This window comes from Balaenoptera physalus, assembly GCF_965194825.1.
Source record: "Balaenoptera physalus genome assembly, chromosome: 7".
NCBI lineage: Eukaryota > Metazoa > Chordata > Mammalia > Artiodactyla > Balaenopteridae > Balaenoptera > Balaenoptera physalus.
In genome coordinates this window covers 623,817-651,393 of record NC_138886.1, presented here as the reverse complement: position 1 = coordinate 651,393, position 27,577 = coordinate 623,817, and the positions used below count along the sequence as shown (strand labels likewise).

The 27,577-nt window shown below is 65.3% G+C and overlaps 5 protein-coding genes across 12 annotated transcripts; 4 read left to right on the top strand and 1 right to left on the bottom strand.

Annotated features, from left to right (window-relative positions):
* The first annotated feature begins 1,101 nt into the window (after window positions 1–1,101).
* Window positions 1,102–3,596, top strand: TUBB4B (tubulin beta 4B class IVb). The gene is made up of 4 exons (XM_082470033.1): window positions 1,102–1,267; window positions 1,547–1,655; window positions 1,732–1,842; window positions 2,379–3,596. Exons 1-4 carry the CDS (start codon window positions 1,211–1,213, stop codon window positions 3,437–3,439), a joined length of 1,338 nt encoding a protein of 445 aa, XP_082326159.1. The 5' UTR covers window positions 1,102–1,210; the 3' UTR covers window positions 3,440–3,596.
* Window positions 3,589–7,118, bottom strand: CIMIP2A (ciliary microtubule inner protein 2A; the record flags this gene model as incomplete). 3 transcript variants are annotated; one of them, XM_082470035.1, is made up of 7 exons in its annotated part: window positions 3,589–3,677; window positions 4,092–4,209; window positions 4,503–4,597; window positions 4,855–4,981; window positions 5,078–5,340; window positions 5,424–5,638; window positions 7,063–7,118. In XM_082470035.1, the coding sequence occupies 7 exons, from the start codon at window positions 7,116–7,118 to the stop codon at window positions 3,589–3,591; spliced, it is 963 nt and encodes a 320-aa protein (XP_082326161.1). The 3 variants fall into 3 exon arrangements, with proteins under 3 accessions (XP_082326161.1, XP_082326162.1, XP_082326160.1); XM_082470036.1 differs by having other exon boundaries at window positions 4,855–4,936; XM_082470034.1 differs by lacking the exon at window positions 7,063–7,118 and having other exon boundaries at window positions 5,424–5,830.
* Window positions 7,119–8,815: 1,697 nt separating this feature from the next.
* On the top strand, window positions 8,816–10,447 carry STPG3 (sperm-tail PG-rich repeat containing 3). Its single transcript, XM_082469505.1, is given in 8 exon segments — window positions 8,816–9,224; window positions 9,308–9,396; window positions 9,501–9,616; window positions 9,618–9,636; window positions 9,730–9,815; window positions 9,917–10,187; window positions 10,276–10,340; window positions 10,342–10,447. Coding segments are annotated over 8 exon segments (855 nt in total). The 5' UTR covers window positions 8,816–9,117; the 3' UTR covers window positions 10,444–10,447.
* Window positions 10,448–13,140: 2,693 nt separating this feature from the next.
* Window positions 13,141–22,314, top strand: NELFB (negative elongation factor complex member B). Of its 6 annotated transcripts, none has more exons than XM_082468475.1 (13): window positions 13,141–13,392; window positions 13,728–13,891; window positions 14,074–14,173; window positions 14,592–14,822; window positions 16,408–16,593; window positions 17,253–17,365; window positions 17,952–18,054; window positions 18,258–18,348; window positions 18,477–18,619; window positions 18,693–18,799; window positions 21,075–21,216; window positions 21,325–21,433; window positions 21,547–22,314. In XM_082468475.1, exons 1-13 carry the CDS (start codon window positions 13,291–13,293, stop codon window positions 21,585–21,587), a joined length of 1,632 nt encoding a protein of 543 aa, XP_082324601.1. In that variant the 5' UTR covers window positions 13,141–13,290; the 3' UTR covers window positions 21,588–22,314. The 6 variants fall into 6 exon arrangements, with proteins under 6 accessions (XP_082324601.1, XP_082324600.1, XP_082324604.1 ...); XM_082468474.1 differs by having other exon boundaries at window positions 18,253–18,348; XM_082468478.1 differs by lacking the exons at window positions 21,325–21,433; window positions 21,547–22,314 and having other exon boundaries at window positions 20,736–21,215.
* A 3,839-nt stretch (window positions 22,315–26,153) lies between these two features.
* TOR4A (torsin family 4 member A) lies at window positions 26,154–27,538 on the top strand (the record flags this gene model as incomplete). The annotated part of the gene is made up of 1 exon (XM_082468480.1): window positions 26,154–27,538. One exon carries the CDS (start codon window positions 26,154–26,156, stop codon window positions 27,402–27,404), a length of 1,251 nt encoding a protein of 416 aa, XP_082324606.1. The 3' UTR covers window positions 27,405–27,538.
* Between the last annotated feature and the right edge of the window lie 39 nt (window positions 27,539–27,577).

Sequence of the window (27,577 nt, the reverse complement as noted above, 5' to 3'; positions counted from 1 at the left end):
ATGTTACGAAAATATAATGCAAGTGTACTGTTTTTAAAAGGATTGATTAAAGGTATGACCACGTGTAATTTAACTGTTTTTCCTTCATAAATTTTTCTTCCCCCCAAACAAAAATCAAGGACGAGTAAAAACATTTGTCCACCCAGGTGTACTGGTCCGTGGTTGCCCAGAGGCCTGGGCGCTGCCCTCGTCTCCACGCAGCTCCGTTCTCTCCTGGGGCCAAGGCCTCAAGGCGACAGGCGCAGGGCCAGCGCAGTCTCCACAACAAGCCGCTGCCAGGCAGGGCCCCCTCCCGCCCTGCCCTGCCCTGCCCTGCCCTGCCCTGCCCTGCTCTCCCCTCCCCGCCCCACCGGGCCCACCTCTCCCCTCCTCTGTCCCCTCTCCCCCGCCCGGCGCAGCGGCCCCACGTGCTCCCCCACCTGCTCGCGACGCGTGTGGACCAAGGAGGGGAGCAGGGAGCCACAAGGCCTCCGCCGCTCTGGGGGGAGGGCCCGACTCCACCGACACACCCGCCCCGCCTCCGCCTCCGCCGCCGCCGCCGCCCCTTGGCCCCTGAGCCCCGTATGTCTCTGTTATGAACGGCCCCGCGCCGCTCCTCGGCTCGGAGACCCCGCAACCTGCGCTCGGCCGCCCTCGGGAGGGCGCAAGGTAGGCCCGGGCTTGTGCGCTCGCCCACGGGGCGCGCCCCGCCCGCCTTCCCCGGGCCTCGGGCCGGCCCTCCCCCGCCCTCCCCCCTTGGCCCCTCCCGAGCCCGCGCCCCCGCCCGCGTGGGTCCCCGCGGCACTGCGGCGGTTACCAGGACGCTGGCCCAGCGCAGCCAATAGCGCCGGCCTGTCGGCGTGCTCTCCGGAGCCAACCAATGAAAGGACAAATCAATCATTTGAAACACCCAATGGACAGAGCACCGCAGAGCGAGGGGGGTATTTTGATAGGGAGAGCAGAGGCCGCGGCGGACCAATAAAGGGCCAGAGGCGTTGGGAAGGCGGGCGTTAGGTGGATCGATTGACGGAACAGCAGCCAATCAAATGAGGACGCTTGCCAGCCTCGCTCTGGAAGCCCAATACGAGGCTGGCGGGGGCGGGTGCGGCGGGTATATAAGCACCGGCGGCGAGTCGGTTGTAGCACTCTGCGCGCCAGCTCTTCGGCTCTCGTTCTTGATCTGCCACTGCAGCCGCCCCCCGTCCCCACCGCCGTCGCCGCCGCCGCCGCCATGAGGGAGATTGTGCACCTGCAGGCCGGCCAGTGCGGCAACCAGATCGGCGCCAAGGTGAGCGGGGGCGTCGGGGCCGGCGCAGGTCTTCCGGGCGGGGGGAGCGGGCGGCGGGAAAGATGGCGGCAGCGGGCGGGCGGCGGCGGCCCCGCATTGCGGCCCCGCGCGGCGCCCGAACCGGAGCCGGGGCGGGGGCGGCAGCGAGGGCCCTTGGGGACGGCCCGGCGGCGGCGGCGGCGGCGGGGGAGGGGAGGGCCGCGCTGTCCGGGGTGGGGCCGGCTCCGGGCACCTCAGGCGTGACTCAGCCCCGGCCCGGCCCGCCCGCGTCTCCCGCAGTTTTGGGAGGTGATCAGCGATGAGCATGGCATCGATCCTACTGGCACCTACCACGGGGACAGCGACCTGCAGCTGGAGCGGATCAACGTGTACTACAACGAGGCCACGGGTGAGACCCCGCGCCCTTTCCCCACCCCCCTGCCGCCCCGCGGCCCTCCCCTCGCTGACTCTCTCCCGCCCCCCAGGTGGCAAGTACGTGCCCCGCGCCGTGCTCGTGGACCTGGAGCCGGGCACCATGGACTCCGTGCGCTCGGGGCCCTTCGGGCAGATATTCAGGCCGGACAACTTCGTCTTCGGTGAGCCGCAGATCGGGCTGGCGGGTGGCTTGATAGCCAGGGCGGCTCAAAGGTCAAGGGGTGCCCAAGGTCACCACCTTTAGAACCGTAGAGCCGAGGTCCTGATTCACTCTGCACTCCCAGTAGAAGCGGGGTTCAAGGACACTCTCCTTCTCTCCCGAGTCACTCAATCCCCTCTCCTAAAGCGGCTTTGGGGGGAAGGCCCAGCTGTCCGCACGCGCGGAAGGAGCAGGCAGATGTAATCTGCCAGCCGTGCAGGCTGAGTCAGAGGCAGTGGCAGTTCATCTGCCCTTGGGAATTGGCGGAGGCTGCCCGTGGGAGCAGCTGGCTTGTTGTTCAACTACTTTAGCTTGAACTTTTGATTTTTAATCGGGTACGTCGTTACCTTATCAGTTTGGGGGTCCACTTGCTGTACCTGCGGTGGGGGGGGGGGGGTTGTGTGTCACCTCACGCCGTGTTATTTGGCCTTCTTGGCACGGGTGACCAGTGGTGACCACATGCCTGACCGAAGAGTGACTGGCTGCTCTCTTTTGCAGGTCAGAGCGGTGCTGGGAACAACTGGGCCAAGGGGCACTACACAGAAGGTGCGGAGCTGGTGGACTCGGTGCTGGATGTTGTGAGGAAGGAGGCAGAGAGCTGTGACTGCCTGCAGGGCTTCCAGCTGACCCACTCGCTGGGGGGCGGCACGGGCTCGGGCATGGGCACGCTGCTCATCAGCAAGATCCGCGAGGAGTACCCCGACCGCATCATGAACACCTTCAGCGTGGTGCCCTCGCCCAAGGTGTCGGACACGGTGGTGGAGCCCTACAACGCCACCCTCTCCGTGCACCAGCTGGTGGAGAACACGGACGAGACCTACTGCATCGACAACGAGGCGCTGTACGACATCTGCTTCCGCACCCTGAAGCTGACCACGCCCACCTATGGTGACCTGAACCACCTGGTGTCGGCCACCATGAGTGGGGTCACCACCTGCCTGCGCTTCCCAGGCCAGCTCAATGCTGACCTGCGAAAACTGGCTGTCAATATGGTCCCCTTCCCCCGTCTGCACTTCTTCATGCCCGGCTTCGCCCCACTGACCAGCCGGGGCAGCCAGCAGTACCGCGCGCTGACGGTGCCCGAGCTCACCCAGCAGATGTTTGATGCCAAGAACATGATGGCGGCCTGCGACCCCCGCCACGGGCGCTACCTGACCGTGGCCGCCGTGTTCCGGGGCCGCATGTCCATGAAGGAGGTGGACGAGCAGATGCTCAACGTCCAGAACAAGAACAGCAGCTACTTCGTGGAGTGGATCCCCAACAACGTGAAGACGGCCGTGTGCGACATCCCACCCCGGGGGCTAAAAATGTCTGCCACCTTCATCGGCAACAGCACGGCCATCCAGGAGCTGTTCAAGCGCATCTCGGAGCAGTTCACAGCCATGTTCCGCCGCAAGGCCTTCCTGCACTGGTACACGGGCGAGGGCATGGACGAGATGGAGTTCACCGAGGCCGAGAGCAACATGAACGACCTGGTGTCCGAGTACCAGCAGTACCAGGACGCCACGGCCGAGGAGGAGGGGGAGTTTGAGGAGGAGGCAGAGGAGGAGGTGGCCTAGGGCTGTGCGGTACCGGGTGAAGCGTGGAAGCCGTGGGAACTCTTTATTCACTCACAGCCTGTTCTCTGATAGCCCCGTCTTACTGTGCGTGTATTTGTTCTTCTTGTCTTGACATCACATGCTGTACAGGTACCACCATTAAAGCGTTTTCATAGTGTTTGGCTGCGCCTCTCCAGTTCCTTCTGATAGGCCTTGCGGGTGCTGTTGCCGAACGTCAGTGCGTAGTTGTCCTGCGTGGCTGCGAGGGGCACCACTGCAGCTGAGCCCTTGGGCTCGCCACGTGCGCAGGGTGAGCGCGCGAGTGGCTGCTGGAGGGGTCAGCTCGGCCTGCGAACACGCAGATTCTTGGGAGCTTGGGGCTGCCCTGGGCACCTGCCTCCTGAAGGCGGGTCCGGCCTGTGCACAGGAAACCTCTAGAAAGCCAGCGTGGAGGCAGCTGGCCTCTGACTTTTAGTGTCAGGGCTGTGAAACCCTTCTACACTGGGGAAGAGGGGACATTGGGTAGTCCTGTCCCAAGGGAAACTTGTGGTCACACAGCTGGCCTTCTGCCTGAGGTTCAGCACGGGTAATGGGGCCCAGCCCTGGATGCCTCCCCACTGACCTGTCACCATGACCTTGTCTGGGATGGGGGCCGGAAGCCTACTGCACTCACATGGTATGAACCCCATGTAGAAAGGTATCAGGCCTTGGCTTCTGTAGATGGTGTTGCTAGGCCACTGCGCTCTGGGCAGTCTCTCGCCCGGGGCACGGATGGGATTTCTGAGCAGGAACTGTGGAAACAGGCAGGCGCTGCCATGTGCTGCCACCCCCAACTGGTAACCAGTGAGCAGAATGTCCCGGTGGGTGCAAGGCTGACATTCTCCTGGGAATGAGTGGCTCGGGGTCTTTCCCCGTCCGTCCACAACACTCCGGAGCAGGGAACCAAGACCTAGTCAGAAAGACGTTTGGGGGGTGGAGGCGGGCGGAGGGGGAGCAGCCTCTTTGGGCCAGGCAGAGCCCCCTCCCTCCAGGGAAGCCAGAGCATGGAGACCGCCGTGCTCGCCCAGGGATGGTGTCCGCATACCTGGCTCTTGTCGAACTCATCCGCGGCCTGTGCGACCCCATCGCGAAAATTCATCCCTATCACCCAGGCAAACCGAGGGACAAAGCCAGCATAACCTGGGGAAGGAGGAGCCAGGGTCCCGCTCCCAATCATGTCCATCTTCCCCTCGCCCGGGCATTTGCACCTGCTCCCAGGGGGATTAGGGGAGTGTGTCTGGACTCCTCTCTCTCCCTAAACAGACAGGAATGGGCCAGCAGGAGCTCCCAGTCTTGGGAAGGGCCCATGGGCAGCCTCCTCACTTGCTCTCCCCAGGTCCTGCCTGGGCCCTTGGATCCTTGCGGGGGCGTGTCGTGCCCCGGCCCCAGGCACCCACCTGAGATGGCCTTGCGCTGGATCAGGTTGGGGTGGTCCAGCTGGGGCAGCCTGTGGAAGCTGCCCACATGTAGTGTCTCCTGCTGGTGCACTGGGGGCGGGCACTCTTCCCTCCTGCAGGGGCACAGCTGGAATGGGGAGGGGCAAGTCGGCACCCCAGCCCCCGCCCGGCTCTGGCTGGGGTGAGGCTTGATCGCAGTGCTCCCGACGTGTCTCTCAATTACCTGGTACCGCGTGGGGGCCTCACGGGCAGGGGTGGCGCTCTTCCAGGCCTCTTCCCCTAATGCCAACCGCAGGCCCGGGTGTCCAAGGTCCCTGGAGTCCCCCTTCCTGCCTGATGGGCAAGGGGAGTAGGGGGGGTAGGGCATGAAGCCTGCAGGCAGTGGGACTTGCCCGGATACATTCTCTCCTCCCAGTGGCCCCTGGGCATCCACCTCCTGGGGTGGGAACTGGCCCAGGATCTCAGAGTTCTTGTAGGGCTTCAGACCTGTATGGACGGGGCAGCCTTGAGCCACAGCGGGCACGGGGCGTCCCCGGGGCTGCAGGGCCGGTGGGCGGGCGGCGGCTTACTGGTGTACTGGGAGACGTAGGACTCTGTCAGTTCACGGCAGGGCGTAAAAGGCGGCTTGGACTTGCTGAAGTCCTCGATGAACTTGGGCTTGGCTATGGGGGACAGCACGGAGCACGGGCTCTTCTGCACGCTGGCGTCCGTGAGCAGCTGCGCCGTGGTGCGCCCATAGGTGTTCCCCACCTGGTAGCGCAGCTGCGGGTAGAAGCCGGCATAGCTGTGGAGGAGAGAGGAGCAGGTGTGGATCCAGCCGACCGGCCACAGGCAAGATCCTGGACCCCGCCTACAGAATGGGGTCACAGCAGCACCTGCCGTCCGGGGCTCTTGGGGCTTGAATGGGCAGCACAGGCCAAGCACTGAAAACAGGGCTGGCCCACGGGAGGGGAGCTCTGTCATCACCACCATCGGGGTGCCATCCACCCAGCCATCTTCCAACAACAAGGGTCTTAAAGATGAGGGAACGGGGAGCTCTGCCCCCCCCAAAGCACTGCAAGGGTAGTGACAGGGTCTGGGCCTCGGGCTGAGGCACAGGGGAGCCCACTGTACACGAGTCGGTCCCGCCAGGAAGGTATGGTGGGCATTGGGCCCAGAGGGTGGCCACCCGGGAGACTGGCGGTTGAGCCGAGCGTCATTGAGGCCTGTGGGGAAGTGGTGTGGGCACCATGGCTAAGCCCTGAGGGGCAGCTGGTGTCCAGTGCTGCCCGGGGGCCTGTGTAACATCCAAGGGGTGTGCGTTGCTTTCCTCTTAAAAACTGCTCAAGAGAATGCAGGTTTGTCAGTCAACAAGCTGAGCGAGGCTGGGGCTGAAGGTGAGAGCCTCTTCAGTGTCACCAGAGTTGCGTCTGGTTCTTCCCAGCCTTTTCCTTGTACGTGGTCTGAGTGTGTGTTGGTGCGCACACACACTCTGGAGGCCTGTTTCTATTCTTATTTATTAGGTTGTGCCGCACAGCATGCAGGATCTTAGTTCCCTGACCAGGGATCCAACCCGTGGCCCTTGCAGTGGAAGCTCAGAGTCTTAAATGCTGGACTGCCAGGGAAGTCCCCCCGTTTCTGTTGTTGACATGCGGGACACCTAGCAAGGTGGCCTGGCATCGGTGCCCATCAGTTTACTCCGGATGCTCCTCTCCTCTTTATGTTTTTAATTTCTTTTTTTTTGGCCGTGCAGCATGCAGGAACTTAGTTCCCCAACCAGGGATGGAACCTGTGCCCCCTGCAGTGGAAGTGCAGAGTCCTAACCACTGGACCGCCAGGGAAGTCCCCAGCTCATCTCCTCTTTAAAGCGCGGAGTGCTCTATGGAAGGAGAGGCCAGCCTCCCCAGCTGTCGCACCGTCCCCAGTTTCTGCTCTCGACAGACGTGCTGGCCACCTGGGACGGCTGCACCAGCAGGGCAGGTTGGCCGGGCCCTCTCGAACTCGCCCCAGCCCTCCTGCCCGGCCCCTCCGGCCCTCGGCCTCACTCCCATTTCCCTGGCCTTCCGGGTCCCCAGGCTCCTGCTTAAGGGCCCCACCCTCTGGCCTCAGCTTCCCGGAGACCCAGCTCTGGGACTCCCCTCACAGCCGAGCAAACTTCAGCCCTTAGGCCCCGGCCCTGCTCCCCCATCCTTGGGGACCCCAGCCTCCCCCCAGGGCTCTGGCACTTACCCAGGGATGTAGTGAGGTTCCGGCGAGAAGAGGTTGTGCTTCTGAGTAGCTGTCATCGCGCCTCAGCTCTGCCTGGGCTGCCTTCAGCCCCTCGCATGCCTGCACCTGGCTCCTTCCAGAGAGGAGTCCTTGTTGCCTGGCAACCTTTGTGAAGAGGCCCAGCATTGGCATTGTTGGGCAGCACCTGGGCCAGGCCCCTTTCCACACCCTGTGAGTACTCCCGTTTTATGGGAGGCCCGGGGAGGCGTCTCACTGAGGACAGACCTAGAGCTTGGAAAATGGGGACTGTAATTGCAGCTGAGTCGGTCCTGCTAGGTAGTGAGAGGCAGGGTTGGGTTTGAACGCTTGCTACCCACAGGAGGCCTACGTAGCCAACTGAAGGACAGCCTCCCAGGGTGAGGCTAAGGGAGCCCCACCCCGAGCCCCCTCCTCAGATGCAAGGCCCTGGACGCTTTGGAGGCATTGCCACAAGGTTCCTGAACCGGGGAGCTGCTGGGACTCTGTCCTGGAGGGTCTTTCCTCTGGAGCTGGCCACTATTTTCCATTTTAAAGAAATCCTGATCTGTGTGTGTGTGTAGGGAGGACTTTCTAACCATAAAAACGAAGAAAAATGTCATAAAGGGAACGATTAGCAGGTTCAAGTACCTGTCAAAAAAACAGTATAAACAATACTAAAAGGCAGATGACCAACTGGGGAAAAAGTTTGCAACAAGTGTTATGTGCAGATGTGATATCAGTGGAAACAACCTTACAAAACAAACCTATGAAAAATTAACACCCCAATAGAAAAATACATGTGAAATGTGCCCATAGTCAATGAGGGCAGAGCCTCAGTCAAACAAATGCTGATGAAACGCTGATGCGGGCAGTTTCTGACGCTCCTTGCCAGCATGAGGACCACCTCTAATTTGGGGACACAAAGACTGCACAGGCTTTGATCCACCGCTTCCACTCGGTGCGTCTACCCTGAGGAAATGATCCATGTTTAGCTGAAGACAGGTGTGCACGTCACCTGCCATGGCGGATGGCAGTATTTGTTACAGGGAGAACTCCCAGCTACTCACGCCCAGTGACAAGGGCTCTGACAAGCTATACCTGCATCTGTGGGTGATTATGCCCTCGGAGAACACCATGCACCACGGGAAGGGCCCCGGAGCACAGGCTGGGAGCCCCCCGCCCTGATGAAAGGTGTGTTTCCTCCAGAAGTCTCTATCGGTCTGCCTGTCTATCTGGAGCACCTCCCGAGGCCAGGCAGGGTCAGCGTCAGATGGGAGGGCTCTGGAGAGGAAGAGACCGGGGTTGCGGAGGAGGAGACATTCTTGGCCGGGCCCTGCCTGGATGAGGCCAAGGCCAGGGCTGGGCTGGTTGGCTGGTCAGCTCTGGAGGGCACCGCAGGGCCCGGTGCGCAGATGGACTCTCTCGCTCACCCAGCCTCGTCATTGTCATTCCTTTGTGTTTCAGCCTCAGCAGCCCCAGCCGTTTGTGATACCCTCCAGCCTCTGTGCCCCCAAGAAGACAGGCCTCCCCACCTCGGCCCCGCCTGCGCCGCCAGGCCTGCCTCTGGGGTGGGCACGGTCTGCTCAGAGCCCACCACCGTTGCTCCACTTTTCCGAGGGCTGGGTTTTCCGCGGGGGCTCTTCTGCTCTAGGGCGTCTCCCTGGACCCTGCACCCTACGCCCACGCCTCCTTCCGCTGGCCCTGCACAGCTAGGCGCCCCCTGGCCCCTGCCCCCTTCTCCACCCTCTGCCAGGGCCTCAGTCCTCCCCGAAGCCCTACTAGAGTGGACCCCAGCCCCCCAGGAGACCCCAAAGTCCAGGAGAGGGGAAGGGTTGGGGCAAGAAAGCGGGGAAGGGAGGAAAGGTGGCCGAGCCAGGAGTCACGGGGGCGGGGCGTCTGGGGGCCTCCTGGCCACGGCTGACCCCTGGCAGGTCAGGGGAGGGGCACCTCCAGGGCTGCTTCCCAGGGAGTCCCCGGCAACAGGGGGGGCCCATGACCAGCCAGTGAGGTCACAGAGCCCCACGATGTCCCTGGGGGAGGGAGCCAGAGACCCTGACAATGAATTTTGACCAGAAGGCGGTGAAATTCCTGGCAAATTTTCACATCATTGGAGGCGAACACTGGACCCATGGCCCCCTGAAGCAGAAGCCACTTGTGACTTCCCAGTAACTTCCCAGGGCGCTGGGCGGGCTGGGGGGCGGGCAGCTGGCGTAGGGTGGCTATCGGCTGGGGGCATGCTGGCCTCCAGGGGTGCAAGAGCTCCAGGCGGGCCTCAGGATGCAAACGGGCCCCTCCAGGAAGCCCCGCCCACCTGCGCCCACAACCTGAGGGAGCTGTGTGAGTGAGGGCTCTGGACCCCCAGCCCGGGCTGGTCTGGGGAGCCAGGCCGGTTGGTGGAGGCCCGCCTGGAGGACCCAGGCCCAGAGCTTGCTTCCCGCCAGGGCTGGAGCGACGCCCTCCCGTCGTGACCGATCTGGGCGTCCCCGGCCCCACCAGGTACCAGACGCCAGCTGCTTTGGCGCAAGAGTCCTCCCCACAGCCCCACTTCACCATCGGCTCGCAGGCACCCCACCCGTGGTGTGCGCCCCCCCGAAAGCCCCCACTGTCCGCCCTCACCCCCAGAGTGGGACCCCGGCCACCAGCGCCCCCATGACGCTGCCCCCACCGCAGAGGGTGGTGGCTGCGGGGCGTGGCAGACCATGTGGTTCCCGAGCGAAAGACCCTTCACCCAGAACGCCGACTTCAACCGAGAGCAGGTTTGCCCGGCGGGTCCTGGGGTGCGGGCGGGGGCGGGGCCCCCGAGGGAGGGGCCTGCGGCGGCTTCGACCCGCAGTGGCCCTCGCCTGCCACATACCAGCCGCCCAGCCCGGCCGCCTGCCCGGCCTTCGGCTTCGGGGGCCGCCTTGCTCCAGGCCTCCCCGAGGCCCGAGCCCAGTTGGGGATGCTGCAGGCCCGGGGTTCAGGGCCCCGGGCCCAGCCCCTCCTGCAGGCCCCTCTGCCGACGGGGGACGAGACCGGCCCTGGCTCCATCGCCTACGACATCCTTCCCGGGTGCCACCTGCAGGGCCCCTGCCCGCCCGCTCTCTCCATGAGCCGCTGGCCCCTGCTGGCCTCCTGGGTGGGCTCCTGTAAGGAGGTGGGCGGGGGCGGGAGGGGGGAGGTGGGGACCGGGCAGAGGGGGCAGGCGCGGTAACTGCACCCACCTTCCCTCTGCAGCCTGCACCCCGGGCCCGGCCGCCTATGACGTGGAGGACTGCTACAACTCGCGCTTCCCCTCGGCACACGGGGGTGGTCATCCAAGGCGTGCGGAGACCCAAGTGCCACGACACTGGCCCCTTCTGCGCGCTCTCGAGCCCAGTGGGTGCAGCTGGCCCGCCGAGTTAGCACATGAAACCCTGGCCTTCCGGGCCTGGGGACCTTCCCGGGCCTCCCTCTGGAACTCAGTGCCCCCAGCCTGGCCTGACCCTCTGGGCACCCCTGATCCACCCTCCCGGCCGGCCGACCCCTCTGACCTGTGGACCCAGCCTGGAGCCCAGCCTGGAGCCCTAGCCTGGAGCCTCACCTGCCCACCCCCGTGTTATATAGAGATGCCGTTGGTTCTTCTGAATTCTGTGCTGTGCTTGGCGGCCTTGCCTGGTGAGCTGCCCTGCAGATGTGGCCTGCAGCTAACCTGTCATGTCCGGCTTTTCCTGGCCAGGGATCCCCCTTCACTTCCCCTTCAGTGCTGCCTCCTCTAGGGTGGGGTGGCAGCCTGAGCCTTCCTGGCCTGGCACAGGATGGGAGGGGGCCCTGTGGGCAGTGTGGGACACCCCCACCTAGTCGTGCCATCCAGGAGAGTGTCCGGCTGCCAGTCTACCCAAGGCTCAGGCTGCTTGCCGAGCCGAGGAACCGGCCGTTGCAGTGGAGGCCGGGGGCAGTCTTGAGGTAAGGTCAGCCTGCCCGGCCACCAGGTAGGGCCCAGAGGACCAGGTCGTTAGGGCCTGGCCCCCCTTCTTCCCGCACCTGCCCAAAGACCCTGTGAACTCACACGGGGCCGTGCAGGACAAGCTGCAGCCGATAGACTCCCCAGGCTTCACCGTGAGGGCCAGGCCCCTGCCCACAGCAGCAGCCTGGCCACTGGACTCCTCATCGCCATGGACCCGCCTTCCTACCCAGGGGTCGGCCCCAAGACTGCCTCCCTGCAGGGGCCTCACCTGCAGCTTGTGGTGGCTCCTGTGTCTGCACCAATTTCCCCAGGGGTCCTCCCTGTGTCACCCAAGCCCTGGGCCAGGCCCCCTTCTCTGTCTCCTCTAAGCTCAACCCCTTCAAACAGGCACCGCAAGAGCTTCTCCCATGGTGTTAGCGTCATCCCTTTCCACGGGGAAGCCAAGGACAAGGGAGTCTGAGTGTCGTGCACCTGTGACCTCCTCCAGGACTGAACCGGCTGCGGGTCGAGCCCCAGCACCCTCGGGAATCAGAGCAGTGGGACTGCAGACTGTTGGCACTGAGCCCTGGGCTGACCAGCTCAGCCAGCGGGCAACAGAGACAGACCTGTGGCACTCTGGCCTTGGGAGTCTGGCCCAGGGTGGGAGGACCAGGAGCCCTCCTCTCAGCTGCACCAGCAGCAATCCCTAGGTCTCAAAGCCAGGAGTGGGACCAGCAGGAAGGATGCAGCAATCCCCTCCAGCTGGGCTGAGGAGGGAGGGCTTTCCGGAGGAGGCTTTCAAGGATGAGTTTGCTGGGCAGCAGGAAGGGAATTTCTGGCAGAACAAACCTCAGAAGCCAAGGCACATGAAAAGGGAGAGGGTGTGATGTTTGGTGTGGCCAAGCTTGGGAGGACCCCGGGCTGGTGGGACAGAAGGAGGTGAGCTGAAGGGATGGAGAAGCTGCAGAGGCCTGCATGCTGGGTCCAGGGGCTTGCATGCTTAGCAATGGGGAGCCCACGGAGGGTGCAGGGCAGGCAGTGACTGCTGCAGGCACTGTATGAGCATCTTGCACTGCAAGAGATGAGGGACACCATGGAATCCAGGGCTCACATTTGCAGCGAGTTGGGCTGGACCTCAGCCTGAGGGCCTAACACTTTTGGTTAGCAAGGGGGTTAGATGCTCAAGGTGACAAGAGGACAGCCATCCTTTGTCACCCTGTCACTGCGTGCCCAGGTCTCTGCTAGGCACTCCCTATTTGAGGCAAACTTAGTTTTGTTTTCTGTTTTTTTTTTTTATTTTATAAATTTATTTATTTACTTTTGGTTGCGTTGGGTCTTCGTTGCTGCGCACGGGTTTTCTCTAGTTGCCGTGAGCGGGGTGGGGGGGGCTACTCTTTGTTGCGGTGCGTGGGCTTCTCATTGCGGTGGCTTCTCTTGTTGCAGAGCACGGGCTCTAGGCGTGCAGGCTTCAGTAGTTGTGGCGCCGAGGGCTCGGTAGTTATGGCGCATGGGCTTCGTTGCTCCGCAGCATGTGGGATCTACCCGGACCAGGGCTCGAACCCGTGTCCCCTGCATTGGCAGGCGGATTCTTAACCATTGCGCCACCAGGTAAGTCCCCACACTTAGATTTTGGTCTTTGTGACAACACTACGGTGTGAGCTTCGCCGGGTTGGATAAAGAAGAAACCAAGTTCCAGGATGAGAGAGGGTCGTGCACCTGGTGGGCGCTATGAGGTCAGCAACAGGATTTTTCATGATTATTAAAACGCTCTTGGCTAAAATATCAGCTCTGAATCTCCTGAAGCAGGCCGCGGCACCCCGCCCCCAGTGCTCCATCCCCCTCCTCCGGTGCCCCCCCGACCAGGCGCTCCGCAGCACTCCGCCCTCCCTCTGCGCCAACCCCGTTCTCCTTTGCCTGCAAACGGCTGTTAGCGCCGCGAGGCTGGGCGGGGTCGCGCAGGAGGGCGGGGCGGGGCGTCTTCGACGCCCTGTGCGCCGTCCTGGCACCGCCTTCGCGCTCTGTCTCCGCCAGGGGCGGGCCGCGGCGCAGTTCCCGGGAACCTCTGCGGGGCGGCGGCGGCGTTTCCGGGGAGCCGGTTGGCGGGCGGACCCGACTCCTGTGCGGGGCGGAAGTGGGCGGCTGCGGTCAGAGGGGAGCCGCGCTGCGGGCGGAATCTGGCCGAGCTGGAGGGCGCCGGGGAGCGGAGCTCGGGCGGCCCCCGAGGCCCGGGCGAGCGGACAGCTGCGGGGCCTGCGGCGAGCGCGGCGGTGCCCGGGGAGCGCGGAGGGGATGGGGCGCCGAGCCGGGTTGGGGCCGGGGCCTCGGCCATGTTCGCGGGGCTGCAGGACCTGGGCGTGGCCAACGGCGAGGACCTGAAGGAGACGCTGACCAACTGCACCGAGCCGCTCAAAGCCATCGAGCAGTTCCAGGTGGAGCCGGGTGGAGGGGCCGGGTGGAGAGGCCGAGCGTCTGGGTGTGAGTCCGGCGGGGGGGGCGAGGTCGCGTGGGAAAGTGGGCAGATTTCTCTCCCTCCCGATCGCTGCGTCTGTTCCCCGGGATGGAGGAACCAAGTGTCCTGAGTTGGGACTACGGCGAGGGACATCTGAGTGGTTTCCAATTTTTGCAGTTACAGCCAGCGCGGCTGGGAACATCCTTGTCCCTGCCACCTTGTGTACTCAGGGCATCCGGAGTGCCTGGCCAGACGGGGCTGTGGCTGAGGTTTCTCTTGTCGCCCCAAGAGTCAAATCGAGCTCTGCTTCTTTAGACAGAAAATGGCGTGCTCCTCCCCTCCCTGCAGTCGGCCTTGCCCTTCTTGGACCTGCATGGGACGCCCCGACTGGAATTCCACCAGTCAGTGTTTGATGAGCTTCGGGACAAGCTGCTGGAGCGCGTGTCAGCCATTGCCACGGAGGGGAAGGCGGAGGAGAGGTAAGTGGGCGGTGAGATGGGCAGCCCCCTCCCCAGCCCGGGAACTGAATGTGCCCCGGTGGCTACACATCCCTACTGAAAAAGGGGCCGCCTGTGCACATCACTCACCGGTCTGGGGACAGGCAGGGAGCTGCTTCCGACTTGGTCCTGGGCTGCTCCCTCAGTGCTGCGAGTCTTTCCAGGTACAAGAAACTCGAGGATCTTCTGGAGAAGAGCTTTTCTCTGGTGAAGATGCCATCTCTGCAGCCAGTGGTGATGTGCGTCATGAAACACTTGCCCAAGGTAACAGCCGCAGGGCCAGCTTGCCCTGGGGAGGTTTCCTGAGCTGCCTGCCTCAGGAACGGCAGCTCTGGAGCACGTTCCCCACGCTGGCTTCTCCCTGAGCCGAGCCGCGCATTGACTGAAGCTTGGCACAAGCTCTGGAGCACGTTCCCCACGCTGGCTTCTCCCTGAGCCGAGCCGCGCATTGACCGAAGCTTGGCACAAGCTCTGGAGCGTGGCGCCCTTTGTGAAAAAGCTGTTTGTGGACAGCACGACTCCTGCCCCGTCCGAGCCTGGGGGTCCAGTCCCAGGTGCCCCTGTCACTTGGGGCTGGGCTGGATGTGGCCTCTGCTGTTGGGGGCTGAGGCTTGTTGGCTTGTCTTGAGGGAGACCCCTGGGGCACAGGCGCTGCTCACACGTGGTCTCTGGGGTCATGTAGGTTCCTGAGAAGAAGCTGAAGCTGGTGATGGCCGACAAGGAGCTGTACCGGGCCTGCGCCGTGGAGGTGAAGCGGCAGATCTGGCAGGACAACCAGGCGCTCTTTGGCGACGAGGTCTCCCCACTGCTGAAACAGTACATCGTGGAAAAGGAGAGCGCGCTCTTCAGCACGGAGCTCTCCGTCCTGCACAACTTCTTCAGCCCTTCCCCCAAGACCAGGCGCCAGGGCGAGGTGAGGCGGGGCGGGGATGTGTGCAGGGCCGCCCCCGTGAAGCCCGGCTTGTCTGCTTCTAGAAGGCTGGGCTCGGATGTGGGGCTGGCAAGGGGCATTGCAGCGCTGCGCCTGGGTGTGGGTCTATTTGGTCTCTTCTACGTACTTTGAGCTCGGCGGCTTGGCCGGCCTCTTCAGTTAAGCTCTCTGTGTCTTCTTTCAGCCCTGGGAGTTTTCCTCTGTTTCTGTGGAAACAGAGTGTTTGATTCATTCCTTGCTTCAACAAATGCTTTTTGGGGGCTGACTCACTCATTGCCCTGGCCCCTGGCCCCTTCAGTGACCCCTGGGGTACTGGGGCACCTGCCTGGAGTACTGCAGGCTCGTGTGGGGCAGACCCTACGCAGTAGATGTCACATTTCGGTCCCTGAGAGCTCTGGGGGTAGAGGAGGGCTGTGGAGATGGGAGGCCGCACGATGCGGGGTGGGGGTGGGGGTGGCTGGAGGCCATCGTGGACACTTTGACCTTTCCTGGTGAGGTGGGGGTCCCTGGCCTGGTTCCAGGATGACCCCTCCACCCGGGAGGGAGGTGACGGTAAGAGGCCACACGTCGGCCGGGGAGCGTTTCATGTCTCGCCGTGTTCTCTCACCGCCAGCCTTCTCGCCTGGGGTTTCCCGTGTGTGGCGTGAGGTAGGGCCTCACCTCATGTTTCCTCTCAGATGTCGGGCTGGGGCTCACAGCACCACTTCCCGGACAGGCCGCTGAGTGTGTCAGAGCCCTGCCTGCGTTGCCTCCCCTTTCTTTTGGGGGAGCCTGGCCTTGGGCCGTGGTCCTGCCCCTTCTTCACTCTCCCCTCCAAGCCAGGGGTCCGCCTTGGAGTCCTGCCAGCGTAAAGGGAGAGCGCGGTGGCAGGTGACACGTTGCCCCGCCGTCCTCGGGTGGGTTGGGCCTTGGGGCTGTGGTTCTGTGCCCAGCAGGCCAGGCCATGGTCAGGCTGGAGTGTGCGCCTGTCTCCGTGTCACAGGTGCCGGTACGTCGGTGCCGAGACGCGGGTGTTGCTCTGTGCCTGCCCCACTTGTCGGGGTACCAAGGCCTGCTGGAGGGTCCTCGGCAGGGGCCCTAAGGTGGGCTGCCGTCCCTGCTGACCTCCCCACTCGCTGCATGCAGCCTGTTGGGCTGGCTTGGTGTCTGTCACCGCAGGTGGCCCCGTGCATCCTTACAGCCGGTGTGCCCCAAGCGGGGCCCCCTCCTGTTGGCTGCCGCCTTGGCAGGCGCCTCCCAGATAGGGGCAGGGTGCGGAGGGGGTGGCGGCCGCCGGGAGAAGGCGGGAGTGGGGCGGCTGCAGCAGGGCCTCGAGCAGACGCTGAGCGTGGCGGTGCCGCACGTCCTCATCTGGGCCCGAGTCCCCCACGCCGCCGGCTGCCCTGCCGGCTCTGGTGGAGTCTGGGACCTGGGCTGACGGCCTCTCAGAGGAGCCGCAGGGCCTGATGGGTTCGCTTCCTTAAAGGCGAGAAACGTCGCCACCCAGCACCAGTTGACGTTTTGTGAGAGAGGAGGCTTAGCCCCACAGGGTCGTGGGGTGTGCGAGGCCGGCCTGGTGTCCCGGCAGGTGGTGCAGAGGCTGACGCGGATGGTGGGCCGCAACGTGAAGCTGTACGACATGGTGCTGCAGTTCCTGCGCACGCTCTTCCTGCGCACCCGCAACGTGCACTACTGCACGCTGCGTGCAGAGCTGCTCATGTCCCTGCACGACCTGGACGTTGGCGACGTCTGCTCTGTGGACCCCTGCCACAAGGTGGGCGCCCGCCCCGCCCTCGCTGCCCTCCCCTCCCCTTGGATGCGGCGGTCCAGGCACGTGGGCTCTGCCCTAGCCCCTGTGCCACCTCTGCCCCCCCGGCTGGGGGGCCGTGATGTCCCCCGGACGCCTGACCCATGCCAGCTGCGCCGTGTCTCCCTTGCTCGGCCTGCCGGCTCTCCCTCCACGCCCACCGGCCCTGCCCGCTCCGGCCTTTCCGGGGCCTCTGGCCCTCCGCTGCCCCAGAGCTCTCGGGGGCTGCTCACCGGCGAGCTCTGTGTTCAGGAACAGGGCTTTCTGCACTGCCCGTGTCCTGGCATAGGTGCCGGGCGGCCCCAGACGGCGTCCCTTCCCAGGGGCTTCGCAGCGTCACACTCTGAGCCTGCACTGCCCCCCCGCACAGTGGGGGCCCTGGAGGGGCCCATTTCAGAACAAAACACCCATTTTGCCTCTTTCTTGCACCACCTGGCCTGTGGGGATGCGGGCACTTGGGCCTATTTTCCTTCGTGCCGTTCCATTTCTGGGGACAAGCTGTGTCTCGGCGACTCGAGGTGGGGGTCCCGATGTTCACCCAAGGCTCAAGAAACCTCAGGCAGCGGTGATTGCCGCCTGGAGGCTGTGGTCTCTGGCCGAGTCCTGACCACGCCTCCTCCCCGCAGTTCACATGGTGCCTGGACGCTTGCATCCGAGAGCGGTTCGTGGACAGCAAGAGGGCCCGGGAGCTGCAGGGCTTCCTCGACGGAGTGAAGAAGGGGCAGGAGCAGGTCCTGGGGTGAGGGTCGGCCTTGTGCCTGGTCCCGTCCACGGGCGTCCGGACGCGCGTGCTGTGGCCGCAGTCGGGAGCGGGTGTTTCTTCCAGTACATTTTAGGAGGATTGGTTGGCACCCGTGCCCACGGCTGAGAGGCTCGGCTGCTGGGGTGAGGCCGTCACCGTCCCAGGCGAGCTGGGCGCCCGGGCTGGGGCTCCGGTGTCTGCAGCCACGGGGGGCCTGCCTGTGAGCTGAGAGGCCCGCCGCACCTGGAGGTGGTGGGATCTGGCTCCCGGCAGGGCCCTCTCTGGGCGGGCTCCGCCTGACCTCCTGTCTCAGCTCCTTGTTCCTGGAATTGTCTCTGTGAGAACCTGATTGAATTTATGGAGTCTGGGTCAGGTTCTCAACCAGGATTGGACCTTAATTCTTTAAAAAACTATTTGATTCTTCAGTTTGTTAAGTAGTTAAGGGCAAGTTACGAACCACCAGCTTTTGGAAAGCGGTCCTGAGCGGGGTGGGCTTTGTCCATGCGGAAGGGCCATCTCCTTGGGTCAGGGGCTTGGTGGGCCGGGAGCGTCCCTCACTGACGCCGCGGGCACGTCCTCACAGGGACCTGTCCATGATCCTGTGTGATCCCTTTGCCATCAACACCTTGTCACTGAGCACCGTCAGGCACCTGCAGGAGCTGGTGGGCCAGGAGCTGCTGCCCAGGGTGAGTGCACCTGGCTGGCCGCATGCTGCCTTCTGGGGGACGTGTGGGTGTGGACCCCTGGCACCCGGGTCCAAGCCGGCCCTGGGGAGAGCCCACACGCCCGCCAGGTGGAGGGCACGTGCAGCCAGACCCCCTGGGTGAGTGCGGTCCGGGCGGGAAGCTCGGGTGAGCACGGCCGAGGCCTGCGTTTCCCCGCAGGACAGCCCGGATCTCCTCCTGCTGCTCCGGCTGCTGGCGCTGGGCCAGGGGGCGTGGGACATGATCGACAGCCAGGTCTTCAAGGAACCCAAGATGGTAACAGGGTCGGGCGGGCTCCTTCCCGCTGCCTTCTCGGGGCTGTGGGGTGGGGTCTGGGGAGGTGGCGAGGAGGACGGGCCGAGGGGCCGGGCCGGCGCAGGACAGCTCTCGGGCCTCTGCCCCAGGAGGTGGAGCTGGTCACCAGGTTCCTGCCCACGCTCATGTCCTTCGTGGTGGACGACCACACCTTCAACGTGGATCAGAAACTCCCAGGCGAGGAGAAGGCCCCGGTCGCGTACCCGAGCACGCTGCCAGAGAGTTTCACCAAGTACGGGCTGTGGGCGCTGGGCGGGAGGGCCTCCCCCTCGGGCTCGCCCGGGGCTGACAGCGCTCGGGCGCAGGTTCCTGCAGGAGCAGCGCATGGCCTGCGAGGTGGGGCTGTACTACGTGCTGCACATCACCAAACAGAGGAACAAGAACGCGCTCCTGCGCCTGCTCCCGGGGCTCGGTGAGTCACGTGGGCGGCGGGCTCAGCCGTGTCCTCTCACAGACGCCCTCGGCTCTCGCCACAGCCCACGTTTGCGAAGAGTCACCTTAATCTTTTCCTAAGGGGCGAGAGGTGTGGAGCCCCTCAAGTCCTCAGACCATTGAGCGAGCCCCCCCTCCGCGGTGGTGAAGAGGCCGCTTCCCCCCGGGAGCCTTGCTCTGCCTGGGGTGCGGGGTGCAAGCCAGGAAGACGAGGGAGGGATCTGAGTGGACCCCTTCAAGGGTAAGGGAGTGCCCGGCCGGCGCGCCGCAGGACAGGCCCGGGGCCTCTGCTGGCCCAGGTCCTATCTGGGGCATTGCGGCTTCCTGGGGAGGGTCTCACGCTTCACTGTCTTGACAGTGGTGCGTGCTGTTGCCCGACTTTTCCACATGGAGGAAGCGGCCCATTGTGGGTATTAGTTTCTACCCATCCACCACCTAACTGATCAACAGGAACTTATGCTTACGGTTCTGGGGGTCAGAAGTCTGCAGTGAGTCTCCCAGGGCTAAAGTCAGGTGTGGGCAGGGCTGGCTCCTCCTGGGGCTCCAGGGAGAAGCCCCTTCTTGTCTCCTCCAGCTTCCAGGAGCCGCGTCCTTGGCTCCTGGCCCCTTCACAGTTCATCTGTCCAGCTTCTCCCGTCCTCCTGTCTCTGGCTTTGACTCCTGCCTCCCGCCTTCCTCTTCTAAGGACCCGTGATCACCGTGGGCCCTCCCGGGGCGTGCAGGACCATCTTCCGTCTCGGGGCCCAGTACCACTCAGGTGGAGCGCTCACAGGCTCCCGGATCAGCATGTGGAGATCTCAGGGGCGGCAGCTTGTCTGTCTGTTTCGGGGGCTTCCAGGAGCTCAGTCATAAGGAACTTGGATTTGCCTCATTCTTTCTACTCACTTTTGAACTTCTCTGCCTCTCCTGTTTAATCGTGTCTGTAGACACAGGATGTCCTGCGAGGCGGGAGCGTCGGTGTCTCCCAGCCACGAGCTGCCGCCTGGGGGGTGGGGTGCAGGTCTTCAGTCACGTTCAGGGAGAGCAATCTCGTGCTTTGGTGTTACTGGTAGGTTCTAGTAAGAAAGGATGTTGGTTTTTTAAAATTCTTTATTTTTAAACTTATTTTTGGTGGGAGCTTTTGATGAAACCCAAGAGCACAGGATAGTGCAGGCCAGCGCCCATCGCCCACCTGCGCGGGGGTCCGCGTGCGGCTGCCGTCTGGTCCGCTCAGCGGTCTGTACGTAAACCCGGCGGACTAGCTTGGCGCGACGCAGCAGGCGTCTCTACAGAAGACGGGCTCTTAGAAACCACGGCCTTGGCGCGACGCAGCAGGCGTCTCTGCAGAAGACGGGCTCTTAGAAACCACGGCCTTGGCGCGACGCAGCAGGCGTCTCTGCAGAAGACAGGCTCTTAGAAACCACGGCCTTGGCACGCGGTTGGTTGGGGTCCAGGTCCTGACGGTGGCCGCGTTTCCCCAGTTGTCATATAACGTTTTTGTGCGGATGGTCTGTTCAAGTCAGGAGTCAAACAAGGGCCTCCCTTCACCTGGCTTCTCCGGCTGCCTCTCAGGTCTAGTGGTCTGTAGGGCTACGCGGGGTTTGCTGGGGGAACCAGGGCGTTTGTTCCCCGGTCGGCACTTTGCAGGCAGCGTCCCTTGGTGCAGTGACCGTGTGCCCCCCCGAGTGTCCTGTAAACCGGCCGTGAGGCCAGCCGAGCCCCTGGTCAGCTGTGCGGCAGGAGCGCACCTCGGGCGCGTCCGGTGGGGTCGCGTCTCCCGCCGCGTTAGGGGCTCGGTGGCTGGGGTGGCGTCGGCGTTTCTGTCTCAGCTGCTGTGCCTGCCCGCGTGCGCTCGGCGCTGTTGCTGGTGATTGGCGGTGTTGCCGGTGATCGCTGCGATCGGTTGGTAGTTACTCTCGCCATCTCTCTCTTCTGAGGTTTGACGGCCGTGGCTTCAAAAAAAGAAGGCCCGTTTGCTCCGTTCTCTCTCCTCTAGAGCCCGTGGTCTGGTAGACCTGCCGGGCCGGCCCTCGGCACTTCTGTGTCTCCTCTCGCTACCGGCCCGTTCAGCTTTCCCTCTGCTGGGGTCCACTTCATCCTGAGCCCCTTGGCCGCTGGGCAGAGCCACCCGTGACAGGCTCTCGTCCCCTCCCCACCCTTGCCCTGGAGCCCCGCCCCCCGTCTGCTTCCCCCGTCCAGGCCCAGGTTCTGGCCCTCAGGCCCGGGTCGGGGAGGTGGGTGTCGGGCGAGCTGGGCGACGCCTGCTGTGCTTGCAGTGGAGACCTTCAGCGATCTGGCGTTCGGCGACATCTTCCTGCACCTGCTCACGGGCAACCTGGCGCTGCTGGCGGACGAGTTTGCCCTGGAGGACTTCTGCAGCAGCCTCTTCGACGGCTTCCTCCTCACCGCCTCTCCGAGGTGCCCTTCCTCTCGGTCCACATCTCGGTCGGGGGTGCCGGGCACAGCTGGGGAGTGGGTGGGAGGGCGGCTCTGCAGCCGCCTGCAGCGCAGCGTGGCCTCTTCCAGGAAGGAGAACGTGCAGCGGCATGTGCTGCGGCTACTCCTCCACCTGCACCACCGCGTGGCCCCGTCCAAGCTGGAGGCCCTGCAGAAGGCGCTGGAGCCAACGGGCCAGGTGGGTGCCCTGCCCTGCCCTGCCCCGCCCCGCCCGCAGCCCCAGGCTGGCTGGCGATCCCTGCGCACACGCCCTGGGCCCGCCCTGAAGCCTCGCGCTTCTCCCTGCCGCAGAGCGGAGAGGCGGTGAAGGAGCTGTATTCCCAACTCGGTGAGAAGCTGGAGCAGCTGGACCGGAGGAAGCCCAGCCCGGCCCAGGCCGCAGAGACCCCAGCCCTGGAGCTGCCCCTCCCCACCGTGCCCGCCCCGGCTGTACTCTGAGGCTCCCCTGTGCCTGTGAGAGCAGGAGCCCGTCTCTCCTGGAGGTGGGCCGACTGTTCCTGGGACTGGGGGTGGGCTGAGCGGAGATCCCGGGGACCGTCCTGTGGGCGGGGCACCCGTGCTCTGCACCTCAGCCTCCCCTGGAACTTGGTCCTGGGAGGTGTGTGCCTGCTGCGTGAATGGGGCCCGTGGCCCCCGGCCGGCTCCAGGTCTGCTGCGCCCCGCCCGGCCCCTCGCGCTCCCACTCCGTGGAAGGCTGCTTGCTTGTTCCTCCTCGCGTTGTGGTTTCCACCGCTGTCGGGCAGACAGGCCGTAGTTGGGATTAGGAAAAGGACACCTGTTTTCCAAGGGGCGGGGGGCAGGGTCCGAGGCCTGAGGGGAAGAGGGCGTGCCGGCAGGGTTGGCGCCCGATTGGTGGAGTTTGCTGGGGGCGGGGTCTGCAGGTGGAGCCCGGCTCTCCAGGGAGCTCCTCCCCTGTTGACAGCCCCGGGCGGCAGGTGGGGGAGGAAAGCCCAGGCTCCCCGCGGCTTCGATTTGCCCGCAGTGCGCTCGGCCCGCTGAGGGTCTGCTCCTGCTCGCAGGGAGACGTTCACTTTTGTAAATAAACGGCGTTTTGGTAAACCCAGCGGATGAGCTCTTTCTGCGCACGCCCAGGCTTGGTTGCTGTGCGGGCTGGCGCGCGCTGTCCTGGCGCCTTTCTCCGTGGTCACAGTCTGGATGCCCAGCCCCGTCCGGGACAGCGGCTGTGGGTGGTGAGGCCCGGGCCTGGCTGCGCTCGGGGCCAAAAGACTCGACACGGGCGGCCGTGGGTGGGCCTCAGTGCCCATCACCAGTGCTGACATGTTGCCGAGGGGCAGGCTATGTGGAGGTCTCTGTGACCTTGACAGGGGCGGCTCTGCAGGTGTTGGGGAGGAACTGGTAGAGATGGTGACTAAGGAAAGCAAGGACCTGGGGGTGTGGGCGTCGGCAGTCGGGAGGAGCCCGGCGTTTGTGCGCTGATGTGACAAGGAATGAAAAGTGAGTGGGGCGTGGGGGGACGGCTGGGGTGTCACTGAGTGGGGGAGGGGGCAGCGCCAGGCCCACGTGGGCCCCGCAGGAGCGGGCGCGTTCCCAGGGAGGAGGTGGGGACCCCCTTCCAGCTGCTGCTTTTCCTCCGGGAGCCAGGGGGCCGGGTCCTGGGCTGGCAGGCAGGATGGGGCAGAGGTGGGGCCCGAGGAGAGGATGAGGAAGGAGCTGGGCCGGGGGAGGAGCAAGTGCCCGCATGGGGCCCGCGTGACCCCCCTGAGGTTCACGGTCCAGGGGGACAGAGACCAGCCGGCGAGGCCAAGCTCCTCCAGCCCAAGGGGACCGGGGACCAGAGGCCCCGGTGGGCGGGGCTCGTCAGGTGGAGGGCGTGAGCTGCAAGGACAGACGGGGCGGGGGGGGGGGGTGGTGGTGAGGGCTGCAGCGATGGAGAGCCCCAGGTGGGCCGGTGGGAGGGGGCAGCTGAGCTCAGGGACCCGCTGGGGCTGCGAGGGAGGCGGGAATCCTGAGGCCGGACGGGGCAGGGCTGTGGGGAGGCTGGGGGGCGGGAGGTCTGGTGAGAGGAAGGGAGCGCCCACACGGGAACTCGGGGAGGAGGGAGCATGTGTGTGGTGTGGGCCCTGCCCACCTCCAGGCCAGCAGTTTGGGAACCTCAGAGCCCACACTGGGCAGGTGGAGGGGTCGGGGGTGGGCAGCGAGGTGAGGGGTCTGCAGAGACCAGGTTGAAGATGTGGACCTGAATTTGGGGCTGGGGACAGGGCTGGACGGGGCACTGGCTGGAGGGAGGGGCGGGAGGGCATCGTACGGGCGTGGTGGGCTCGGTCCTGAAGGGTAGGGACAGGTGGGGCCCCCTTCAGCCCTGGAGATGGGGGAGAAAGTACAGAGGAGGCAGGCTTTAGTGCAGGGCTCAGGCTTACCCTTGACCCCGCTGGGGGCAGGCCCTCTGAGGCATGACTTTCTTGACTCCTGCCACACCCCACATACAGGCCCCCTCCTCACCCAGTGATGGGGCTCTGGACCCCAGCAGGTTTGGGACCAGCATCTGGCAGAAGCAGCTGCCAGCCAGCGCCCCCGCCCCACCCCTGTGCACCTTTTCCCGCGTCTGCCTGTCAGGGTCCCCTGGGGTTCTCTGTGTCAGAAGAAGCTGGGAGACTGTAGAAAGCCTGAAGACCCCAAAGGACCCCACCCTCATACCGGGGCCGTGGGGCACCAGCAGAGACCTGGACAGATATCCTTCCGTCCTGGTTCCAGGAAGGCCTGGGCAGGGGCTACATGGTGGGTGACGCCCGAGGGGTCCCTGAGCACCTGGCCCAGCACAGAGAGGGGCAGCGGGTCTCGGGGAGCCAGGCCCGCAGCTGGAGAGGAGGAAGCAGAGAAGCAGTGGTTTCTCAGTGATCCCGCTGGAGGGCATCGGACACACATGGACAGGCCGGAGCCCCATATTCTGGGGAGGACGGGAGCCCCCAAGCCCGTGAGTGACTTCTCCCTGACACAGGTTGGGCAGGGAGGTGGAGGGAAGCTAGGAAGTGGGGAGGGATGGCATGCTCGGCAGAGGGACCCGTGTGGGCAGAAGTGTGGAGGATGAAGGACGAGGAGGCTGGAGGGTGGGGGCTCAGGACTGCCAGCGCCCGCGGGACCCAGTTGAGCTCGGGGCCAGGACTGGTCTGGGGGCATTACTGCTGGTTAGCAGACCCGCTCCGGAGGAGAGGGCCATCCAGGCAGGCCAGTCTGCACAGAGATGGGAACGGGGGTGGGGGCAGGGCCACATGAAGCTGGTGGCCGGGGAAGGGTCCAGAGTCTCCATCTGCCAACGCTTGGCCCAAGTTCTTTCTAAATTTGCCCTCCGACCAGGGCCCTGAGTCATGCGTGGGTTTTTTTTCCCCCATTCTAGAACTTCCTGCCCTGTCCTGGGGTGGGGGCACTAGGCCGGGGTACAGGGGAAGACAAAGGGGGAGGCAGAGGGGGGAGCGCTGTGGAGCCCGGGACCTGGTAGAAGAGGGTCAGGAAAAGGAAACAAGCCCTACTCTGGGCACCCAGATTGGGCTTGGGCAGGGGGAAGAGGGGAGAGGGTTGGAGGACCCCAGCTGGGAGAGAACCCTGCCCGCCCCCTCCGCCTCTGCTAACCAGCAGCCTGGACACGCCTATCCCCCTCGGTGTGGGCCCTGCGGGGTGCGGGGGGTGGTCAGGCGCAGATGTCCCTGGGGAGGTGGGGGTCCTGTGGAGGGCAGGCTGAGGAGCAAAGGCATGTGGGACCCCAGGGGAGGCAATGCCCTCGGCCTCACCGGGTGCCCTGGGCCTGGGCTGAGTCAGGAGTGCTGGGAGGGCTTTAGGGTAGGTGACCAGCCGGCCGGGGTACCTGGGCGAGTCAGCCAGGCCTCCCCCTCTGGTGCCTCCGTCCAGCCTGAGTCCCGCCCGCGCCACACCCCTGACTCACTTCCTTTGCAAAGAAGCGGAAACCTCCCCAGAGCTTCCTCCGCTCCGGGGGAGGTGTCGCAGCCCCTCTGAGCCTGAGCTGACCCAGTGAGGCCCCGGACCCCACCCCGACCCCCGCCAGGAAGCCAGCACATTCTGCTTGCTGCGTCGCAGACCCCAGCCTGTGGCGTGGGCGGGGGGCCGCCCCGGGGGGCTGGGGGCGGGCCAGCGAGAGCCTGAGCTGACGCAGGTGCAGGTACTGGGGAGGGCCGGGGGCATCCACCCCAACTTTCTCCAGCTGTCCCCTCAGTGGCTTCAGCTCTCCTCCTCCGGGTCTCGCCTTTCTGTCCCTCTTTTCACCCCACCCCACCCGCCTCTAGGGGGCTCCCTTTCCCCAACTCCATTAGTGTGCCCACTAGAGCGATGCTGGGAGGCCTGGGCTCAGCTTGGGGACAGGGGCACATTCTGGAAAGCAGAAGTTCCGGCCAGACCGCCCCCCCACCCCCACCAAGTGTTCGTGGGAAAGGGGCATCTCTGAACTCTGGGGATGCTTGGGCCTCTGCTTCCCACGCCCCCCTCTAGGGACCGGGGGGCCCCCGGCGCCCGGCAGTCGAGCTGCGTCAGGGGCGGGGTCCGGCCTTGACCCTGCTCCACCCCTAATTGGCGCCAGGTCGGCACCGACTCCGACTCCTCCTCCAGGAAGCCCGGGCGGCGGCTGCCCGATAAAATGCGCCCCCGCCCCCCCACCCCCCCGCAGCCACTTCCTCAAGGCCCGAGGCTGTTTATGCGAGGATCCGAGAGATTTGCATTGGGGCCCCGAGGGGAGCCGCTTCCTGGTCAGAGGGCCGAGGCCGGTACCAGGCCCTGGCCTCGGGGCAGCGGGCCGCACTCCGGGGGGCCTCGCGGGGTGCGGGGGGCTGAGATCTCGGGGGAGGGTCCCCGTAGGCCGGGCGGAAGTCTGGAGACCCTCCCCGTCTTCCTGTTGCAGGGAGGGTGACCTGCATGCCAAGCGCCGCCCCTGCGCCATGGACCGCGGCCAGCCCAGCCCGGAGCCCGCGGCAGCGGACCCCGTCGCCCCCCGCCCGAGCGTGATCGCGCCCGTGCGCGCCGTGGTCCGCCTGCGCCGCCGCGTGCGCCTCCTGCGCAAGCGGTGCCTCCCGCCTCCGGCCGTGAGGGTGGACTCCGAGCCCCGGGCGCCGCGAGCGGACCCGGACCAGCCGCAGTTTTTCACCTTCGACGGCCCGGCGGAGCTGCCCTCGAGACCGCCGCGAAAGAAGCGCCGGCGCAGCCGCGTGGTGCTCTACCCCGAGACGTCGCGCAAGTACCGGCCGCGCGCGGAGCGCCGAAGCCGCGCGCAGCGTTGCCTGTTGCTGCTTGTGGCCATCGTGGGCTTCCAGGTGCTCAACGCCATCGAGAACCTGGATGACAACGCGCAGCGCTATGACCTTGACGGGCTGGAGAAGGCGCTGCAGCGGGCCGTGTTCGGCCAGCCGGCGGCCGTGCGGCGCGTCGTGGCGCTGCTGCGGGACTACCTGGCCACGCACGTGCACAGCCGCCCGCTGCTCCTGGCGCTGCATGGGCCCAGCGGCGTGGGCAAGAGCCATGTGGGCCGCCTGCTGGCGCGCCACTTCCGCGCGGTGCTCGAGGACGGCGCGCTCGTGCTGCAGTACCACGCGCGGCACCACTGCCCCGAGCCGCGCGCCGCGGAGGACTGCCGCCAGGAGCTGGCGCGGCGCGTGGCCGACGTGGTGGCGCGGGCCGAGGCGGAGGAGAAGACCCCGCTCCTGGTGCTGGACGACGTGGAGCTCCTGCCGCCGGCGCTGCTGGACGAGCTGCACGGCTTCCTGCAGCCGCAGCGCTCGCACCACTTCCACAACGCCATCTACGTGCTTCTCAGCGGCAACGGCGGCGCGGAGGTCACGCGCTTCGTGCTGCAGAACGCGTCCCGCACGCTGGCCCTGCGCCCAGACGGCGCCCACGGGGCCGGGGCCGCGGCGGTGGCGGCACAGGCCGAGGAGGAGCTGCGCGCCAGCCTGAGGGCGCTCCTGGTGCGCGACCACCCGCTGTGGCAGGCCGCGGCCATCGTGCCCTTCCTGCTGCTGGACAAGGGGGATGTGGTCAACTGCTTCCGGGACGAGATGGCCGGGGAGGGCTTCTTCCCGGAGCAGGCCCGCGCCGAGCTCCTGGCCGCGCAGCTCAGCTACTACCGCGTGGCTGGCCGCGAGTTCGCCGTCACTGGCTGCAAGCAGGTGGTGGCCACGGTGAACCTCTTGTAGCGCAGGCGCCGCCGGACGCAGTGGACGCCCACGGGCACGACGGGACGTTGGTTTGATAGTGGCAGTTGGAGGGAGGGGACCCTGTGGATTTGCCCCAGGCCTCTAAGCCCCGAATAAATCTGTCCATGGCCCTCCGCCGGTTCTCACTGGGACCTGGGGAGACCGTTGGGGCT

Bases quoted from the DNA above. Each gene is read 5' to 3' on its own strand.
- NELFB (XM_082468474.1), top strand. From the start codon at position 13,291: ATGTTCGCGGGGCTGCAGGACCTGGGCGTGGCCAACGGCGAGGACCTG. The intron at 14,174-14,591 runs GTAACAGCCGCA...GGGGTCATGTAG, and splicing joins TCATGAAACACTTGCCCAAG to GTTCCTGAGAAGAAGCTGAA. The intron at 21,217-21,324 runs GTGCCCTTCCTC...GGCCTCTTCCAG, and splicing joins CTCCTCACCGCCTCTCCGAG to GAAGGAGAACGTGCAGCGGC.
- TUBB4B (XM_082470033.1), top strand. From the start codon at position 1,211: ATGAGGGAGATTGTGCACCTGCAGGCCGGCCAGTGCGGCAACCAGATC. The intron at 1,268-1,546 runs GTGAGCGGGGGC...CGTCTCCCGCAG, and splicing joins GCAACCAGATCGGCGCCAAG to TTTTGGGAGGTGATCAGCGA. The intron at 1,656-1,731 runs GTGAGACCCCGC...CCCGCCCCCCAG, and splicing joins GTACTACAACGAGGCCACGG to GTGGCAAGTACGTGCCCCGC.